Source organism: Xyrauchen texanus, chromosome 14, assembly GCF_025860055.1.
Source record: "Xyrauchen texanus isolate HMW12.3.18 chromosome 14, RBS_HiC_50CHRs, whole genome shotgun sequence".
Lineage (NCBI taxonomy): Eukaryota > Metazoa > Chordata > Actinopteri > Cypriniformes > Catostomidae > Xyrauchen > Xyrauchen texanus.
Window position 1 is genome coordinate 21,639,091 of NC_068289.1, and position 21,653 is coordinate 21,660,743.

At 39.9% G+C, this 21,653-nt stretch overlaps 1 protein-coding gene across 4 annotated transcripts in view; it reads right to left on the reverse strand.

The window, feature by feature from the left end:
* The window catches only part of LOC127654793 (myosin light chain kinase, smooth muscle-like), a 180,119-nt gene that overhangs the window by 79,623 nt on the left and 78,843 nt on the right, over nt 1–21,653 (reverse strand). For all 4 annotated transcript variants that reach the window (XM_052142220.1, XM_052142221.1, XM_052142219.1 and 1 more), the window contains 8 exons: nt 15,777–15,984; nt 14,165–14,210; nt 12,404–12,569; nt 12,143–12,308; nt 11,992–12,013; nt 7,391–7,863; nt 5,566–5,769; nt 4,367–4,501 (listed from right to left, as the gene is read on the reverse strand). In XM_052142220.1, the coding sequence (XP_051998180.1) occupies nt 4,367–4,501; nt 5,566–5,769; nt 7,391–7,863; nt 11,992–12,013; nt 12,143–12,308; nt 12,404–12,569; nt 14,165–14,210; nt 15,777–15,984 (1,420 nt within the window). The remainder of the gene's footprint in view (nt 1–4,366; nt 4,502–5,565; nt 5,770–7,390; nt 7,864–11,991; nt 12,014–12,142; nt 12,309–12,403; nt 12,570–14,164; nt 14,211–15,776; nt 15,985–21,653) is intronic.

Here is a 21,653-nt window from a genome sequence, read left to right on the forward strand (position 1 = left end):
AAATTTTGGCATCTTTGTAAATATAAACAGTAGACCTACTCTACACACATGTAAAAACAATAAATACAAAATATAAGTTGTAACAAAAATGTATATCCCATATTGTAGCCTATGAAAAGCTAAAGTAGTGATATGATAATATTTATTATCAATCTGTTTCTGCCTAAAGCACAGTTAGGGTGGTTTCACATACCGGTATACTCTGTTTTAAATTAACAAAACCCAGTTCAGTTAAAGTGAAACAGAAAGGGAACCAGCTGCAAATGACCTCAGTGCTTTTGGTGTTCCATGTAAGTGGACTAAAAGAGGACTCAGTTTCTTTTTTTGGTCCCCTTCACATTATTCAAGTCTCAGACCCTCTGTTGTTCACAGCACAAGTCCTTAAAATTCAAACCCCATTGCAGCTAGGGCTGTCACGATTATGAAATTTGGCTGACAATAATGTTTCATAAATAATTCTGATTATTATGATAACCAATTGTCATAAAAATTGTCATACTTCTTAAGGTCTGTACCTTTAGTAATTTATTTATAGTTAACATTAAATCATATAATAAAATGGGCTTTATGATTACTTAAGGCTTTAAAAAATATAGATTTTTTTTCATAAAAATTATTGCACAGGAATAGAATTACATAAAAAGTAATGTTTTATATGTTATATAATTTATGAAACCCAAATAACACCGCCAATTATATTACATTAAGCAATAGTTATAACCTATGCTGTATTTCTGTCCAAAATGTTCACCATCTCATGTTATGTTAAGGCTCTCCGATAAAACCTAAAAGCACTTATATTGCATGAGGGAAAACATTTGAAATTCTACGTGCATTTGAAAATATGTTTTTATTTATCATCTCGAGATTAATGGAGCAAGCAAGCGTCTCCTCCTGCATGTCATTTACATGGTGTGTATGAGCCAAGAACATTTGTTATTGTGCAAATAAAATTACATGAGCGCTGCTCTGCTCCGAATGTGGCCGGTCCGTTCATTTTAGCAACTCAAATAATACAAGAACAGAATGAGACAAAAACACATCATGGTAATCATGGATCACTTGGTATTTGACGCTGCTAAACCAGATACTTCAGATGCAACGATAGACTACAAAAGTCTTGTCATCAGATGAACCATGATACAAATGCGTACCAACCTGTATAACTTAGAACCAACTGATATACTCCAAGTCTAGATAAACGTTTAATGCAAAGAGGAACTTGAGGAGAGATTTCATTATGACTAATAAACGCCCCCCATTTGTAACCTAACAATGTTCAACTAAGAAATGCAAAACAAACACAGTGGATTTTTTGTGTATTACAAAATAAAATAATCAAATTATATCATTAGCATGCACATGCACCTGCACATATAGTATGCTATTATTTATATGCAACATTGTTCTTCTGCACGATGTAGGCACACAGATCTGTAATGAGACATCCAGATCTGATCAAGCGTGCACATTGTGTTCTTGTGATTGAGATCTCAGACAGAAATATGTTTCACCGTTTATGCTTGTTTTATTGTTTTTGAATGCTGAGGTGAAATTTAGTTTTTGGATTAATGTTGTTACATGTTTCTTAATGTAATAGTGCAGTATTGAATTTGGTAGGTTTGGCAGCATTGTTGAGGCTCTTTACAGTAAATTGAAGAACTCAAAACTTCTGTTACACTTAACTGTTGCTATGGAATCCATCTATGAGACTTAAGATGTGGTTGCATTGAAAAGTTCCCATGGACGGCAATTACAGGCAAAAAATAAATGCAGCCTATTTTAATTGGATATAGAACAGAGGGAAGCGTGCACACACACACACACACACACACACACACACACACACACATTTATATTATAATAACTATTATATTTAAATATTTCACCATGACACAGTACATCTAGAATGTTTTTACCCCTCTTATCCACATATTTTAGAAACATAACAAGGCTGAGTTCACTTGAGACTGGTAACTACAGTACTAACACTAATGTTACTGAACATTGTTGCAGACGGTGCAATGAGCAAACATGAAAAATCACTGGACTGATGATCGCAGGACCTATCACTCAAACCTAATATTTTTCTATCACAATGTGGATTCTATCCACTAACCCTACCCTTACCACTAACACAAACCTTTCAGAATTTTAACTAATTTATTATTTACTGTTTAAGCAAATAATTAAGCTGTTTGCCTTGTGGGGGACCTGGGGCGATTCTGTTATTTCAGTATTAAGCTGGTTCTACATTAGCAGACTCAAAATAGCTTGTTTTGGGCATTTTCAGAACTTTAGCTTGCTTGATTGTTCCGAAACAGTTGCTAAAATAGTTACAATGTTGCACTGTATGGTTCGATTGGCTTTAACAAGGTTATATTGTAAGATGCACCAGAACTGTAAAATCCATCATGTTTATTTTTTTATCTGTCATTAGTTGCCTTTGCATTATTTCTGCAGAATGCTATGGATTTTAATCAGCATTTGTTATATGCAGCTGTGTGATAAAAAAAAAGTTCTGATCAGCTTGTCATCTTGTCAGTTCTTCTCAGTGACAGAATGATTATTTAAAACAAAAAAAGCTATGTTTCTTCAGTGCTTGAAACCATTAACTCAGTGGGGAGTCCCGACTGTCAAGTGATTAACACCTTCCGCTGACAGGTGCTAATTTGCGCTCTGTCTCCCTCTGCCTGGCCGGTGATTATGTTAATGAAGCTAACACCTGAACAATTGCATGAGAGAAAAAAAAATCATGTCAAGACAAAAATAACCAGTAGATGGATGCAGAGATCCACTAATTTCTTAAGATGAATATGTGTGTGTTTTTTTCTGTATTGTGGATGTGTTATGTCTCACTCATTAATTTGCGTGCACGCGTGAGAGTGAGTGAGTGAGAGAGTGAGAGACAGTAACAGAGAGAGAGAGAGAATGCATGTGTTCTGCATTTTGGATGTGTTATTGTCACCCCTTCATTTCTGTCAGTATGTGTTCTGCATTTTGAATGAACTGTTGATTTTATTTGACAGATTCCCCTCAAAAATGCTCGGTGTTATAGTCTCACCCATTCATTTACTACGGTCAGCAAAATTTGACACCACAAGTGTATTTTTTTATTTTGTCACAGCCTAAACTCTTTTTTTGTGTTTGTTCAGTTGGTAAATGCATAGCAAGTCACCAAGTCTCGAGCCGTTCAGATGAAGTAGATGATTTTTAAAGAAACAATTAAAAAATATAGTGTTGGGAGACCACGATGAAGAGGGCGATATAACATTTACTGGAGCCGGTCTCAGTCACAATTACACATGACGAGCTGAAGTGGAGCAGATGGCAGTCCAAATTTACAAAGTTGATTTTTTTATTTTTTTTTTTGAGTTTGATGAGTTTGCAGGTTAGTGAATCTGGTGTAACTGTGCAATGTTTATTATGCAATTTCTCTGTATGCAGCCATGAATAGGTCTTTCATTCAAGCTGTCAAACCACAAAAAGACATACTTGTTATTGAAAATACATTGTGTAGTCTCTATGAAAGATACTTAAACACAATACATCATCCAGTTATACTAAAGTAAATAATCTTTGTTCTTTGATAATGATTTGGGTCGAATTTCATGGAAAACTATGCGAGTTGAGCTCCATGTCGCTGCAGAATGTTGACACTGAGCGTTGGCAGTGTATGTGTACCTTCGTAGAAAATAAATTATTGTTTTTAATTTTAGAACATGCTGTCATCTGCCAGATGCATCCAGTGTCCGACCCCCTTAAATTTACCCTGCCGCTCACAGTTTACTGGAGTGTGTTAAGAAATACTGAATGTCTGAAGAGACAGATGCAATGAGCAGCCCTATTTATATCTGACGTTTATTTATATATATTCTCTATATACGTATATATATCGATAATCATCAGGAACATCTTCTGATTATCGATACGTGAAAAAGGCATCAATCCCAAGCCTAAAAATTAACAAATAGAAGACAAGAGTTAATCGCAGATTTTTAGCACCCGACCAAATAGAGTCCAGCTACGCATTTGGTGGGGACAATTTGCTGCTCCTCACAAAGTACAGTTGGTGACTTCAAGATTTCATATCCTTGTAGTAACATTTGGTCAAACGGCAAATCACACAGAGCTTTGTGATTGAAGCACAGTCTATTTTGAGCCTAATTTACATAGAAAGTAGCCGTGTTTGTGCGGAAAGGAAGGACAATGGCTTACTTTAAATACTCAAGACAGCACTATTTCAGCACTGATTCCAGCAGCTTAAACTAGATTGTGGATGGTTAATGAATAAGATGCAGGTTTTTGTGCCGCAATACCATACTCAAGTGTTAAAGTGAATTCACCCCAGAGTGTGTAATCTTACCATTAAGAAGCCAGGAGAGCTCAGGCAGAGGTCTGCCCTCTACCGAACACTGAAGTCTGAAGTCCTCCCCCTCACACACTGAATGATCTCTCAGAGCAGAGCTGAACACTGGAGGTTTTCCCTCCACCTGAACACCTACAATGTACACACAATCACAAATATCTCTGATCATCAGGATCCCGACTGCTTCTGAATGCATGTGCTATTTACTTTCACCAATTGGTGGCACAGTCAGACTTATAATTATTACTAATAAAAGGTAATACTAAGGAAAAGAGTATATGTTTAAAAGTACAAAATAATTTTTAAAAGTACAAATATTCCATATAGTGTCTTAGTTAATATGAGGCCATAACAATTGCAAGTATAATAATTTCACAATAACTGTGATGATGATATGGCAACCCATAAGACCATCAGACCTAAATGTAGAAAATGACATGCTACCATTCATCAAACATGCTTTTTTCTTTTTTTAGAGCACAAAGGTGCCATTAAACTTTTTCAGCTGTCTTGGTTACAGAAGTATTTTTCCAATTTTCTTTCCGTAGGGAGTTCACAGAATCCTTCATAAAAGAGTTCTAAGCCATGAACCAAACTAACCAGCTCTGAGGTGAATCACAACATAACTTTGATTTGTAGCAACAACAAAAAAAAGTTTGTGTACTAAACATCAATAACGAGGGAAGGAACTACAATCCCATGAAGCATTGCAAATTATGAAACTGAATCAAAACTATTGATATAAAATGGCTCATTATAAATTTTAAGTTTATTGCAAAATATTGAGATATACAAATATATAAGTAGTTTGAGATTGTAGGGAGGTTCAATTGCATTGTTCACAGTGCGTCATAGGAGTGGGCAGTCACTGCAGAGCTCTTTTGGCGCACTTTGTTGTCTGCGATTCTCTGATTGGTGGATTGTTTCTCTTCAGGATTATGGGTAGTGTAATCCTTCACCAGCTATGAAACACAGTTTCAAAAAAATTAAGTGAAAATAACGTGGACTGATGCTTCAGCAGAAGCAAATACCATCGATAAACAACCTCAGAGCTCATGGTAGGTCTGTCTTTAAAGTTGATAAATCATTAATAAATTGTTAATAATCTATTCCCAAATGAAAAAAAAAAAGAAAGAGACTTTCATGCTCCGTTCTCTTTAAAAATAATTTCCCTTTAAAAATGGCTGATTTCTTACTCTTCACTGAAAGGCTCCAGTGGACAGTGGTCTTTCCTCTCTTGTTGGTGGCAGTGCAGCTATACGGTCCTGTGTCTGTTATGTGAGCGTTCTCCAGACACAGGAAGTGAACACTGTCCTCTTGTCGTGTACTGACACCTGCTCTCTGTCTGACAGGAGCTCCATCCTTCATCCACATCACTGTTGGCACTGGAGACCCAGTCACTGACAGAGCACAGATACATCACTGATTTAACAACACAAGGTAAAATTAGCATACTGAAAAATACTGCCTAGACCAGCTAAACTGTTTCAGATGGTGACTTGCTTAATTGACTATTTAAATTTCATCATGGCTACACTGATCAAGCTGGTCTACCTGTGAGATTATTCGGCTAAAAGGAGCTGTAAGCTATTTTTTCTGTTCTGGAATTATCACAAACTGAGCCGTTGAATTAGCTACTAGAGGTAGACCAATACATTGGTTTTACAGAATAATCTGTGCCGATAGTTTCTTTTTTCCTCATTTCTTTTCTGATGAAACATATACATATAAACGCTTCATCTTTTGAATATATAGGCTGTAAAAAGCGTCATTTGGAAAATACTTGCATTTAGAGCATTGTAAGATACGCAAGTCTCTCATTTCAAAATAACAGTCCCGGTGTGTTTTGGACGTTTTTAAATTTGAAAAACCTCCATAATGCACCAAATATGAATTTTTTGGGATTTCGGTTGCACAATTAACTGCTTTTGTTATTTTGATTTATTTTGGACTCTTGTAGCCTCAATGTATTTGCCTATATAGTAAGGAAAGACCAAGATTATTTTTTATTTTTATAATTCTATAAATTATCAACCATTGGCCGATTAATCGGTTATCTGCCTTTTCCACCACCTTAGTTATGGTATCGGTAAAATCAACTATTGATCAACCTCTATAAGCCATGCCGCATCTTTCCAAAACCCCTCACATCAAAGACAACTTTGTCACTGACACAGAGCAAAAATCATCCCACAGTTATCAAACACAATAGTATCAAAATAGCGCCCACAACTGACAACTGTTATGAAAACATGGCATCAAAATGGCATTAAGCTTTAAAATGGCAATAATTCTCTGCAACTTCAACAGTATGTGAACAAACAAAAGGATTGACAGGTAGAAATTGTCAGAGACCATGGCCCGTGGACACATTTTTGTTTGTGGTTTACAGAGTCTAGAGCTGTCACAGAGACCGGTGAGATATCTCATGACACTTAGTTCATTATCTTTCATATTATAGGGAGCAATATTTTTAGGGAGTAGGAACATTTTTTGCATACCTTTCCATGAAAAAATTGCTTATAGCACCTTTAACCAGCTTGGGCCAGTAACAAACAAGTACTGCTCATCTAAAACCAGGAAAGACTATCTTGAAATTTAAACTGGTCCAAACTGGTTTAAGCAATTTTATTTAAACAGGGTGCTTTCAAGTCTCTATTTTTCATTATTTTTTTTCTATTTTCTTTGTAGAAACACTTTATACACAGTCAGCCATGATTCACTTATTCTCTCAGCTAGTCATGTGATCTCAACATGGTGGGCCCCATGAGGCGACCTGCTCAATGTAAAATAAAACTGCTTTTATTGGAATTTGTTATATGAATGGAATCTTCAACTCATGAGTGTATATGATTTTAAACTTATTTTTAAAAAGAATAATAATTTAATTAAGTGTACAACATTTTAATGAGGAAAAAAATAACTGAGTGCACCTTTAATTCTAAAATGTCTATGGTGCAAAAAAAATACATTCCTACAATTATTTAACTAATAATAATGAAATCAGTTCATTGGTCTCACCTTGGCACTGGAACGTAACCTTTGCACCCGGCACGACCTCCTGACTTTGGGGCTGTAAATCGAAACTGGGTGACATGTCAAGGACATCTGTCTTGCTCTCTCGAGCATGTTGGCGGGTGTCTCTGCTGGACTCCACCCGGGACGGTTCAGATGTTGGTCCTGGAGCTCTGAACACATCTGACTCTCTCTTTATGATGTTCTGACCCCTTACATTTACTAAGTTAGATGTCTTTAGTTGACCAGCTGTTGATATGTCATCTGTGGCTTGTGGTTGTGAGGATGGTGTTGTTTTTGGTCCCTCTGTTCTGGTCTCTGGGGAAACACTGTCTGTATTGGCACTGGACATTTCTGTGAGGGTTTCTGTGTTTACTGTTCGGACAGATGTGCTAGAAGCTCTGTATTCAGTGTCCAGGTCGTTGCTGCTGTGCTTGACCACAGAGGATTCCACGCGATCAGCAGATAGTTTGGTCACACTGTTGACAGATCAGAAAGGTCAGTGTCTAGGTCGAAATGAAAAAGGATTCGATTTTTTTATTACAATAGGCATATTTTTAGGACCATTAAAATTATATTTTTTTATTTTTTAACTGACATTATTTTCAGGACAGTTAAGCACATTCACCCCCTAAATGTACATTATTGTAAATCTTAAAATAATCTCTCTCTCTCATTGTAATACAGTAATAAAAATCATCCTCTCCTGGATAGTTTTTTGTACATATTTGTGCAAATAATGTATATTTTGGGACTATTAGTTTATTTATTATTATTATTTAATTTCTTTTGCAATGTGACATTATTTTCAGGACAGTTAAGCACATTAACCCCTCAAATTATCATTACAATTTACTGAAAATAATCTCAGTAATGAAACTCATCCTCTGCTGGACAGTTTTTTTTTTTTTTTTTTGTGGCTAAATTAAACACTACCATGATGTGTACTTCAATTTTTGAGATTTTCACATGGGTTCTTTACAAACGTAACAGACAAGCTTTTTTCAGTAATGAGATTTTATTGAATTATAGAAATGATTGCCTTTTATTCACATTACAGTAATGAGAATATATTTTTGTGCATTACAGTAATACAAATGAGATTGTATTTGTTACAGTATTAAGAGATTTTATGCATTAGAGTAATGAGATTTATTTGCAATACAGTAATGAAAATGAGTTTTCTTTTGCATTACAGTAACCCAATTAATATTTTTTTGCATTACAGTAATATGAATGAGATGTTTCACATTATGGACATGAGAATGAAAATATTTGCATTATGTTTTACAGTAAGATATAACTTGAATGACAGATTTTTTTTTTGCATAACAGTTATAAGAATTACACTGTATTCACAATACAGTTGTGAGAATGGGATTGCAAATTAGAGAAATGCAAATTAGATTTAATTCATAATACATTAATATGAAGGAGATTTTACACATAACAGTAATGTGAATGAGAGGGTTTTTTTGCATCAGTATTGAGTGAGATTTTATTTAGCAGTTGCAGTTATTTTTTTGTATAACAGATTTTTTAATTGAGATATTTTTTGCATTACAGAAATTAATGATTTTTGCATGACATTAAAATTAGATTTTTTGCATCACAGTAGGTTACTATTGTAACCCCTGTTCCCTGATGGAGGGAACGAGGCATTGTGTTGAATGAAGCGACACTAGGGGTCTTTCTTGAAGGCCTCGGTTACCTCTGAACTTGAGAATAGGCCAATGAGAAATTGGCAGACAGAATTTGCATGCCCTCCCACGGACATACGGGTGTAAAAGAGGCTATCGTGCATCTGGAATAGACAGCATCATTGACCAACTACATCAACAAGTGCATTGATGATGTCACCTTCTCCAAGACCATCACCACATGTTCCAACCAGAAGCCGTGGATGACTGAGGAGGTGCATGCACTGCTGAGGACCCGAGACTCCGCCTTCAGAGCAGGCGACAAGGCTACACTAAGAACAGCGAGGGCCAAACGGTCCCGGGCCATCAGAGAGGCAAAGCGCGCACACGCCCAGAGAATCCACAGTCACTTCCAGGACAGCGGAGACACGCAACGCATTTGGCAGGGCATCCAGGCCATCACCAACTACAGGACAACATCAGTTACCTGTGACAAAGATGCCTCCCTTCCAGATGCGCTGAATGACTTCTACGCTAGGTTTGAAGCACAGAACGACGTGGTGGTGAGGAAGACCACCCCTCCTCCCAACAACCAGGTGCTCTGTCTTACCACGGCTGTTGTGAGGAAAACTCTACGTAGAGTCAACCCATGGAAGGCTGCTGGACCAGAAAACATTCCTGGCAGAGTGATCAGAGGATGTGCAGACCAGCTGGCAGATGTTCTTACCGACATCTTCAGCATCTCTCTGAGCAGCGCCGTCGTTCCAACGTGCTTCAAGGCCACCACCATTGTCCCTATGCCAGTTCTTCGAGAGGCTCGTCATGAGGCACATTAAGACCCAGCTGCCCCCCTCACCTGACCCACTGCAGTTCGTGTATCGTCCAAACGTTCAACAGACGATGCCATCGCCACCACCCTCCATCTGGGCCTCACCCACTCATACGTTCAAATGCTGTTCATAGACTTCAACTCAGCATTCAACAATAATTCCTCAGCACCTGATTTGAAAGCTGAACCTGCTGGGCCTGGACACCTCCCTCTGCAACTGGATCCTGCACTTCCTGACTGGGAGACCTCAGTCAGTCCGGATCAGGAACAGCATCTCCACCACCACCACCACACTGAGCACTGGGGCCCCCCAGGGCTGTGTGCTCAGTCTACTGCTGTTCTCTCTGCTGACTCACGACTGTGCAGCAATGCACAGCTCGAACCACATCATTAAGTTCGCCGATGACACAACCGTGGTGGGTCTCATCAGCAAGAACGACGAGTCAGCATACAGAGAGGAGGCGCAGTGGCTAACGGACTGGTGTAGAGCCAACAACCTGTCTCTGAATGTGGACATAGAGATGGTTGTTGACTTTAGAAGAGCACAGAGTGACCGCTCTCCGCTGAACATCGACGGCTCCTCTGTGGAGATCGTCAAGAGCACCAAATTCCTTGGTGTTCACCTGGCGGAGAACCTCACCTGGTCCCTCAACACCAGCTCTATTACCAAGAAAGCCCAGCAGTGTCTCTACTTTCTTCGAAGGGTGAGGAAAGCAAATCTCCCACCCCCCATCCTCACTACATTCTATAGAGGGACTATTGAGAGCATCCTGAGTAGCTGCATCACTGCCTGGTTTGGGACTTGCACAGTTTCGGACCGCAAAGCCCTGCAGAGGATAGTGAGGACAGCTGAGAAGATCATCGGGATCTCTCTTCCCTCCGTCAAATACATTTACTAAAAACACTGCATCTGCAAAGCAACCAGCATTGTGGATGACCCCACACACCCCTCACACATACCTGCCGTCTGGCAAAAGGTACCGAAGCATTCAGGCCCTCACGGCCAGACTGTAACAGCTTCTTCCCCCAAGCCATCAGACTCCTTAATACTCAGAGACTGGACTGACACACACACACACACACACACACACACACACGTGTCCTGAGTTGCACTTTAATTATTGTCACTTTATACCTGGCTGCTACCTCAATAACTGCTATGTGCATCTCATAGTATGTTATGTTTACATTTGGCATTTTTAGAAACTGTCATCTTTTTGCACTACTGTGTACTGGTCGGTGCTGCACTGTCTCTTACTGTGCCCACTGACCTGTTAATTTTTAGCAATTTATTTGGAGTGGCGCTCCTTTTTAGGAAGGAAAGCCACGACGCAACGTTACCATGGTTAAGTTCTCGCAGTGAGAACAAGAACCATCCACATATGCCGCCTCAGCATATGACCACCAGGAGTGGAGAGATATCGACCGCATCCAGGAACGACACAGAGGCGGAAGGGCATCTTTAAAAATACGTGTCCTGAAAAGGACGTTCAACTCCTGCTGTGTGTGCTCTTTTTGACTCTTTTGTGAGGGAAATTAACTATTTCAGAAGTGCTGTCGAAGCACCCAGGGGCAAAGGCTGCACTGTTGTGCATAGAAGGAGAAAGCTGCTGATATTTCAGATCCAACAGCAAAACGCTCTGCAGAGGTGAGTGGAACAGAAGTGATCTCAGCTCACTGATAGCACAACCGTTCGGCTCCGAAGAAAAAAATCTGAATGGACAGACGCACGATTCCCTTTTTTTTGCATGGGAGGGACATGCAAATTCTGTCTGCCAATTTCTCATTGGCGTTTTCTCAAGTTCAGAGGTAAACGAGGCCTTCAAGAAAGACCCCTAGTGTCACTTCATTTGACAAAACGTTGAGTGATTTTAATTTATTTGCATTACAGAAATGAGAATGAAAGCTTTTTTGCATTGAAGTAATGAGAATGTGATATTTCACACAGTAATGAGTATGATATTTATTCATCTTTTTTTCATTACAAATGGGGGTGGAGGGTTATATTGACACCTATCGATGTGGATGCAGAATCATGTTAAAGTTTGATGACAGATGCTATTACAAAAAATTACTTTGTTGACCAAAAGTCTTTGAACTTTAGTGTGCAGCATATACACAATGAGGTCTTTACTTACATGGCTTTCTCATTGTCTGCATCTACAACAGAATAAAGCATACATGGAAACAAGTTTGAGTTTGACTTAAGCGAAATGGATAATTTTCGTTGTTTGCTCGCATACATATTGCTCTAGTAATTGTCCTGACAGCTGCAGTTCATTCTGTTACCTTGAACGAGGAGTTCAGTGTTGGCAGAGGCTTTGCCAGAACTGTTGGTCACCAGACAGGTGTACATGCCAGCATCCTCAGAGCACACGTGACAGACCTCCAGGAAGTGCACTCCTGAGCGCTCAAACACATTATAGTGATATGATGACTGGAGATTCTCTTCTCCCTGACACATGAAACACAGAGAATGAATTGGTTCACTTAATTTATGCTTGAACAAACCTTTCCTGTGATTTCTAATATTCATTACTCATATATTACCTTGTACCACTGCACCAGTGGCTGGGGTCGTCCCGTGATCTTGGCTGAGAATTTGCCGCTCTGCCCCACTTTGAGATACAGGCGGGAAGGTTTAGTCACAAACTTTGGAGGGCTTTCGCCCCAGATACTGGTTCTGTTCTCTATTGCAGGAACCACAATACAACCACTGAGGACAAGAAAGAAAACAATTGTAACATTACTATTTCACACATCTATAGACTTATAAATGTATCAGATTTACATATGAAAATTGCAAAATTAGTCCATATAGGTCCACAGGTGACTAACAGAAATTTTTATATAAAAAAGGTGTATTATGTAAAGTTAAATGTAGTTAATTATGATTAAAGGGATACTCCAGGATGTAGCATTAAGCTTTGTATCAGTAGAAAACCAGTAGTATTTTCGAATTACCCTTCTTCCCCCCCTTCATATCCCCATGATATGACAGAAAATTTCATTTTTAGTCTGGAAAAAAATCCTCCGATGACGCAAAAATCGTCATTTTGCGTCATCGGAGGATTTTTGGGACAGAGGCTTTAAACTACAGCCAGTATTAGTACCTAGTTCCGCATGTTTTCACCACGCCCATATGAGGCGGGATCTTACTCATAGAATGTAAAGATAGTGTCAGCCATCTTTAAGCTAAGCTAACAGGCTCTTGCTCTGTAAAACTTTGTATAATAGTGTAATCACGATGGCGGAAGAAAGTTTTGAAGTAATGACAGATGGGGATTTCGAAGATCTTTTGTGTGAATCGGATGCTTGCGGCTACCTATACGAGCCGCAATACAGCGACGAACAGTTGCGGGAGATGGAGGAACAAGAGGCGGCCGGAGCAGCTGCTGCAGCAGGGGAGCAAGACCTGCTTGGCGGTCAGGAGGAAGAGCCCGGCCAGACTCGAGCTGGGGCGAACTGGTGGTGTCAGTGCTCTCGCTGTGCGTCTGTGCAAACAGATAGAGAGTCTATTGCTGTCGCGAATTTCAGCGATGCCATTTTCTTCTGCATGAGATCGCTGAATCCGCTGATGAAACTGCACCGCTAGCATGTGTAACTGAGCACCCACGTTTTGTACCACACATGGACAGGGGGGTCCTGGAAACTTATTTCAGGATCCCAAAGATAAATTGGAAACGCCAGCCAAAGCCTGCAGGGACAAATGGACGGCTTAGTGTAAAGTGAGTATTTGTTTTGTATTTCTTTTTGTTACTAAGACGTAATGTACAGAGTTTGGACACCCGGCATAATCGTGGTTTGGGAGTGGCCTCGTAAGTGCGGCAAAGCAAGTGCATTCTGGGAGTTGTTGTCTTTCAGCCACATGAGTAAAAAATAAATTTTTTGCCTTTTCTCAGTCTAGAATGCTTCAAATTCAAAAATAATTTCACATTTCTACTACATAAATGACCACTATTAAATACACATTCATCTTCCCACAGCAGGAGTATCCCTTTAATTATGTAACTCGCAATGGTCACTGTTGAGCTCTTTGGCCGCAATCTCTGATTTCATGGTAACAGCAACTTTTCTGATTGGCAGATATCGCTTCAGAATTGTGGGTAGTACTTTTACTTCACTTGCAATGGGATTTTCACTATGCAAGCATACATAAAAACAGCACTCTCTATATATCTCAATAAAAGAAACTGTATTATTTAAGAGCGGTAAAGCAAGTTAACCGAAAGATCCGGCATGCTGTATATTCCCCATTCATGCATTAAATGAGACTTTCTGATTGTGATTGCATGTAGGACTGTTTCTTACCTTGTCCTACTGGAGGAGGGTAGACTGTATTTTTTTCCAGTATTTTCTGTGAGGGATGGAAATGATTATTCATGAAGCTCCAAACAAATGGATATTAAAGTATACACACCCATAAATCAACATAAATAACTCATTAGAAACATAAAAGCACATATTTCCTCATTCTCTGTTTCTCTCGGTCTTTCCTTCAATTATAAACATGTTATTATCTGCTGTTAGTTGTCAAATTCTTTGTGGCTCCACATGTTTGTGTTTTTATGAAGTATGCAGGAGGGAGTTTATTAAGCATGTATAAGGCTTTAAATGAGTACACATGCTGCACAGCATCTCTGAACACCTTCACTGTACTAAAGCAATATGTTTGTAAAGAGTGAAAAATGACAAATGCAGTTTAAACCATACAGTAAACTTTTGACTATATACATGATTAACCTGTGCACTGCAGTCTAAACTGTAAGGTAATGGTTTAAAATATACACTAAATTAAACTTAATGTTAACTGCACTAGTAAACATTATTGTAAAACATTAAAGCTGAAATATGTAGTGTGGTAACAATATGTCAGTACAAGAATTCCGTTTTTTTTGTGTGTGTGTTTTTACAAACTGTATGCAGCTCAACGACATGATTGGTTAATAACTTAATAGATTCGGACAAAACAATTCTCTTAAAACACCTCCAAACTCTGAACACTGAAAACATGTTCAACATTGTAAAGTCATGTTGTTGTTTTTTCTCCCAGGCTTAAAGTAAAAAATGTCTACACTATGTGATGTAACCGAAGCAGTAAAAATAAATAAAAAATTAAAAATTATTGAAACAAGAAATTTTGACTTAAGCAGTTTGGAAAAATATTGTATTTAATATTGTATTGTATTTTTGTGACTCAAATTCATGATATTTGTAAAAACAAATATTAAAAAAGAAGTTTGAAAATATTTTTATAATTAACGATTGTGTATCTTCGCATGTATTTAAGGTGCAAGTAAAGATTTTTAATATCTTTTCCTTTTTGGTTGACATTGTTAAAATCAATAAATACTTTTTTACTAAAAAATGCTATAATATTAATATTAATGTTTGAAAGCAACATGGGCACAAAGATAAAATTTCTAAAAACATGTTTTAAACTAGATAGTTTTTTTTATTATTACTTATCTGTCAGTGTCTCATGTACATAACTGTGAAATTCAAAGGCTGAGGGGGCAAATAAACTGGCAAACCTGGCAAAAAAGATGAAGATGACAGCTGGTATTTACTGGAAGGAAGCATTAGCATTCATGGTATCATCTAGCATTGTGTTATATTGTTCTAATTGCCTGCAGCTTTTAATTTATTTCAACATATTTATAAGATTCATTCAATTCTACTGATATTATTAAAATAATGAGATTATCAAAATCTTTATTATTGCATGTCTTTGCTGTCTATACAATGTTACACACACATGTTTAAAATGCTTTAGCAAATCATGCTCTTATGTGGTTTTAGGTCACCTTTCAAGGCAACAGGCTTATGAGTTATAAACGTGGGTCCTGTAATCAGTATCATATCACCCTAACATCTGACACCCCCTCAAGCTCCGAGTCTCAGGTCTATCAAGGTGCTGTACCTTCAACAATGATCTCCACGGTAACCTGGCATTTGCCAGCATCATTGACTGCCTCACAGGAGTAACGCCCTCCATCTTCATCCTGGACCTCACGGACCAGCAAACTGAAGGTTCCTCGAGCACTTTGTTCCATGGAGTAGTGATCTCCTGCCATTAAGAGCTTCCCATTCCTAAACCAGCACACCTGTGGCTCTGGAAGACCACGCACCTGACAGACATCATATGTACACAAAGACTGTGTTATACATTCACAAACAGATATCCACAGGAAAATAGCTAAAAAAAAAAAAAAAAAAGCTTTTTCACCTAGGGGTTGATTTTTATTCACCTTTTTAATTTTTTTAACATTACACCCTCTTGGAAACTTTTTTATCAAGCCTCCATTTAATGTTATCACTGAGTGTTTTATGCCTGTAGATTTTGTTGTTTAACCCTCGTTTCAGACCAGATTTTAAATCTCAAGTTCTCAAAACATACTATAAATATATTATGACATTTTTTAAAATTACGATTGTCAAGTCGAAATTGAATACAGACCTGTATACAGACACCAGCCACAATTACACTGAAGATGCAGCGGTAATCCACACATAAATGCAAACACAAATGCAGATTGCATTCAGTGCAGTAAAGTTTAGCTTTGTGAATTTATTTTTTACTCTGCTTCAAAAATGTACATGAATGCACTTTTGCTTTTTTTTGTGATTTTGATTCTTAACCCTTCTTGGTCTAAGGGGTCTTAAGTCCGCCTGGCAGTATTTTTATATTTTGGCTTCTGGAATGGTCAATTTTCATAGCAGAGTGAAGAGAGTCATATTTCTGGATTATATAGATTCTCATCTACAATGTGGATGCATTGTAAATACACTTCTTGAGACATTTGTACATGTTCTGATGTGATATATCACCAAAAAATACAAAAACGGAAATTCAATTTTGTTGTTTTTATTATATAAAAAATATTAAACATAAATGAATAATGAATTTTACAACAAATATTTATTCCTCAAAGGCTTTAGAACAACTTCAAAAGAAATTGGGTGAAAAAATATAAAGAAACAAAACAACTATTTATATTTCTGTGACTATAGTCACCATACCTTTTTTTTTTTTTGGTTGAAAAACAGGAGAAATTATAAAAGGAGCAAAACTGTTCATTTGAATGGAATATTCTGTATAAATGGAGTAATATCCAAAAACACCACTAGATGGAACTGTTTACTGCATTTGAATGATTGATGTGCTTTTCATCAGTCATTAGGTGCCACAGGCTCTGGCTGTAGGAATTTCACACCCCTCCCCCCTTTTACTCCAATGACATCTGACAACATCATTCTTTGTTAATACCTTGATCCATTCCGAAGTTATTAATAGATATGTCAGGGGTGCGCACTTTGACGCTCTAGTGCGTCAGTCGACTTTAAATATAACTGGTCTGATCTGTTACCATACATTGCCACATAATGCCAAAATTGCCAGAGAAAGAACATTTCAAGTGCCTTTATTTCACTCAGAAACAAACAAATAGGAAAAACACACACAAAAAAATCATATAAATTGTCATTTAAACAATTAATTATTTTACTATTTACTTTACAAGCAACATTATTTCAAAGTGATACAAGCTTACCCTACTCAAATGCATATTGCATTAAATAAAAAATGTCGTCAGAAGTAATCAAAAGGCAATCAGATTACTTAAAAAAAAAAAAAAGAAAATTATGTCTCTGTCCTGTCATGTGTCAGCTTGAGTTCTTGTATAGTTTTGAACTGGGGTCCTCCTAGTCCAAAGTCCAACGCTCTAGGAGGTGAGCTACCACGCAAACTAATCACATTGGAATAAGTACACTGGCGGCCAAAAATCTGAAATAATGTACAGATTTCACTGTACTTTGTGATCAGTTGAATGCCACTTTGGAAAGTGGCATTCAACTGATCACAAAGTACAGTCAGGAAATTATTGATGTAAAAACAGCACTATCACTAATTGAAAAAAAGTAGTTTTTGGTCAAATCTAGAGAGGCCCCATTTCCTGCAGCCATCACTCCAAAAACTTATCCTTGAGTAATCATGCTAAATTGATAATTTGGTACTAGAAAATCACTTGCCACTATTTCAAACACAGTTGAAAGCTATTTGGTTCATTAAATGAAGCTTAACATTGTCTTTGTGTTTGTTTTTGATTTGCTCAGTATGCAATAGACTGGCATGTCTTCAGGCCAACATTAGGTCAAAAATTACAAAAAAGAAACAGCTTTCTCTATAACTCAGTCAATAATTTTTTTTTTGAGGAATGAAGGCTATATGATGTGTGAAATTGCAAAAAAAAATTAAGATTTCAGACAAAGGTGTACACTACAGTCTTCAAAGACAAAGGACAACTGGCTCTAACAAGGACGGAAAGAGATGTGGAAGGTCAGATGTACAACTAATCAAGAGGATAAGTACATCAGAGTCTCTAGTTTGAGAAATAGATGCCTCACATGTCCTCAGCTGACAGCTTCATTGAATTCTACCTGCTCAACACCAGTTTCATGTACAACAGTAAATAGAAGACTCAGGGGTGCAGGCCTTCTGGGAAGAATTGCAAAGAAAAAGCCACTTTTGAAACAGGAAAACAAAAAGAAAAAGTTAGAGTGGGCAAAGAAACACAGACATTGGACAACAGATAATTGGAAAAGAGTGTTATGGATCTTAACCCCATTGAGCATGTGGGATCAGCCAGACTGTCAGGTGCGTGTGAAGTGCCCAACAAGACATACACATCTATGGCAAGTGCTACAGGAAGTGTGGGGTGAAATGTCACCTGAGTTTCTGGACAAACTGACAGCTAGTATGTCAAGGATCTGCAAAGCTGTCATTGTTGCACATGGAGGATTTTTTATAAGAACACTTTGTAGTTTAAGAAGTTAGAATTAAAGAATTGTTTTCAAGTTGTAATGCAAATTTTTCACGTTACTAATGTCCTGACTATACATTGTGATTAGTTGAATCCCACTTTTGTGAATAAAAGTACCAATTTCTTTCCATACGCGCAAAATCTGTACATTATTAAAACATTTTGGCCACCAGTGAACTTGCAACTGGAATATTCTCCAAAGAAATTGATAGAATGTCTGAAGGAGGTCTTTGACTGAAATGCTGTAAGGTATTACAGTTCCCGGTCTGTTGCTCACTTCGATGATGTGTCGAAGAAGCGACACTAGGGATCTCACTTAAGAGCCTCACAAGCTCTGAACTCAAGAATAGGCCAATGAGAATTTGGCAGACAGAATTTGCATGTCCCGCCCCCGGACATATGGGCATAAAGGGAGAGAAATGAGTCTGTCAGTTCAGATTTTTCCTTTGGAGCCGAGCAGTTGTGTGATCACTGAACCGCATTCACTTCATCTCTACAAGAGGGTACGCTGTTGGATCTACGGCGCATATCAGCGGCTTTCTCCTCCTCTGCACAACAGTGCAGCTTTGCCCCTGGGAGCTTTGACGGTGATTCTGAAAAGATAATATTTTCACTAAGAGTTTATTTCTCTAAAAAAGCAATACACAGCGCGTTGAACAATCTTTTCAGGACGCGTCTTTATAAAGATTCCCTTCCGCACCGGTGTAGCTCCTGGATTCGGTCGAGTTCTCTCTGCTCCTGATAGTCACAGACGCTGCCTCATGTGTCTGGGCAGCAATCACACCAAGGCGTTTATGGATGGTTCATGTTCTCACTGCAAGAACAAATTTTTCGACGTGAGGCTTCCCTTGCTAAAAAGGAACGCCACTCCAGGTGAGCGCACAGCCAGTCTGCTTATCCCCTTGAGTCCCCCAAACTGGATGATGAGGACAGGCCGCTTCTGTCTTGCATGCCATGGCCCTCCTGCAAGTTCATCAGGCCAAAGCACTCAAAGATCTGCACTTGGGTAGTCCTGACCCTGACGTGTTGCAGGAACTGTGCTCAGCGACCGACCTCACCCTCAGGGCCACGAAGGTCACCGTCACCTCGAAGGTCACCTCGTGGTTCAGGAACAACACCTGTGGCTGAACCTGATCGAGATGAGGGACGTGGACAAGGCACGCTTCCTCAGCACCCCCATCTCCCAGTTCGGCATTTTCTGTGACACCATTGAGGACTTCACCCAGCAGTTCTCAGCAGTGAAGACACAGACAGTGACCATCTCTCACAGCATGCCCTGCCGCGCCACTAGCACGGGCCGTGCTCCGTCTGCTCGCTGACACTGACCTTTTCTATGGTTCACATTCAATGGCTAGGAGTATCAGAACAAGGTCCTCCCCTTCGGCATGTCCCTGTCCCCTCGCGTCTTCACAAAGGTCGCAGAGGCAGCCCTTGCCCAGCTAAGGGAAGTGGGCATCCGCATACTCAACTACCTTGAAGACTGGCTCATCCTGGCCCACTCCCGTGTGTTACTATGCCCCCACAGGGACAAGGTGCTCAGGCACCTCAGCCGCCTAGGGCTTCATTGCTGGGAAAAGAGCAATCTCACCCTGGTTCAGAGCATCTTTTCTCGGCATGGAGTTAGACTCAGTCTCAATGATAGCGCACCTCACCAATGAGCATGCGCAGTCTGTCCTGAAATGCCTCACCTTATTCAAGCCATGCACGGCGGTTCCTCTAAAAAATTTCCAGAAGCTACTGGGGCATATGGCATCCTCCGCGGTGGTCGCGCCACTGGGGTTGATGCATATGAGACCGCTTCAGCACTGGCTCCAGACTCGAGTCCAGAGATGGGCATGGCGCTGCGTCACGCACCCTGTGTTCAACACCCCCACCTGCCGCCAGACTTTCAAACCCTGGACAGACCTCTGTTTTCTGCCGACAGGAGTGCCCTTACAACAGGTGTCCCAACGCGTTCTGGTCACCACAGACACCTCCAAACAGGGTTGGGGCGCCGTGTGCAATGGGCACACAGCCGCTGGCTCCTGGAAAGGGCCCCTGCTGCCCCTGCTGCATTGGCACATCAACTGCGTAGAGTTGCTGGCTGTATTTCTTACCCTAAGAGACCTCCCATTTCCTGCTTAGTTACTCCCTAACGGAGGCCCCCCTCAGGACAGACGCACTGGCACACAGCTGGCCCCAGGGGCTGCGCAAGTATGCATTTCCCCCAGTGAGCCTACTTGCACGGGTGCTGTGCAAGGTCAGGGAGGACGAGGAACAAGTACCCCTACTGGCCAACTCGGACTTGGTTCTCGGATCTCGTGCTCCTCACGACAGCCCCTCCCTGGCGAATTCCCAGTGCTCTCATTTCTGCAGGAGAATTGAGGGGAGGCTGTCACCCTCCACCTTGAAGGTGTATGTAGCCGCTACCACGGCCCACCACGACGCAGTGGACGGCAAGTCCTTGGGTAAGCATGACTTGATTATCAGGTTCCTTAGGAGGCGCCCAAAGGTTGAACCCTCCCCGGCCAAGCCTGTTCCCTTCCTGGGACCTCTCAGTGGTCCTGTCGAGCTCAAGGCCCTCTCCCTGAAGATGGGCCTCCTGATTGCACTCGAAAGACCACGACCAGGCTATGTGCCCAAGGTTCCTACGACCCCCTTCAGGGACCAAGTAGTTAACCTACAAGCGCTGCTTCGGGAAGCCCTTTCGTTGCTGTGTCCAGTACATGCCCTGCGTACTTATGTGGACCACACACAGAGCTTTAGACGTTCTGAGCAGCTCTTTGTCTGCTTTGGTGGACAGTGGAAAGGGAACACTGTCTCCAAACAGAGGATTTCCCACTGGGTTGTTGATGCCATAGCATAGGCCTATCACTCCCAGGCCGTGCCCGCCCCCTTGCGGGTTCGAGCACACTCGATGAGAAGTGTGGCATCCTCGTGGGCACTGGCCAACAGCACCTCCCTAGCAGACATATGCAGAGCAGTAGGCTGGGCAACAC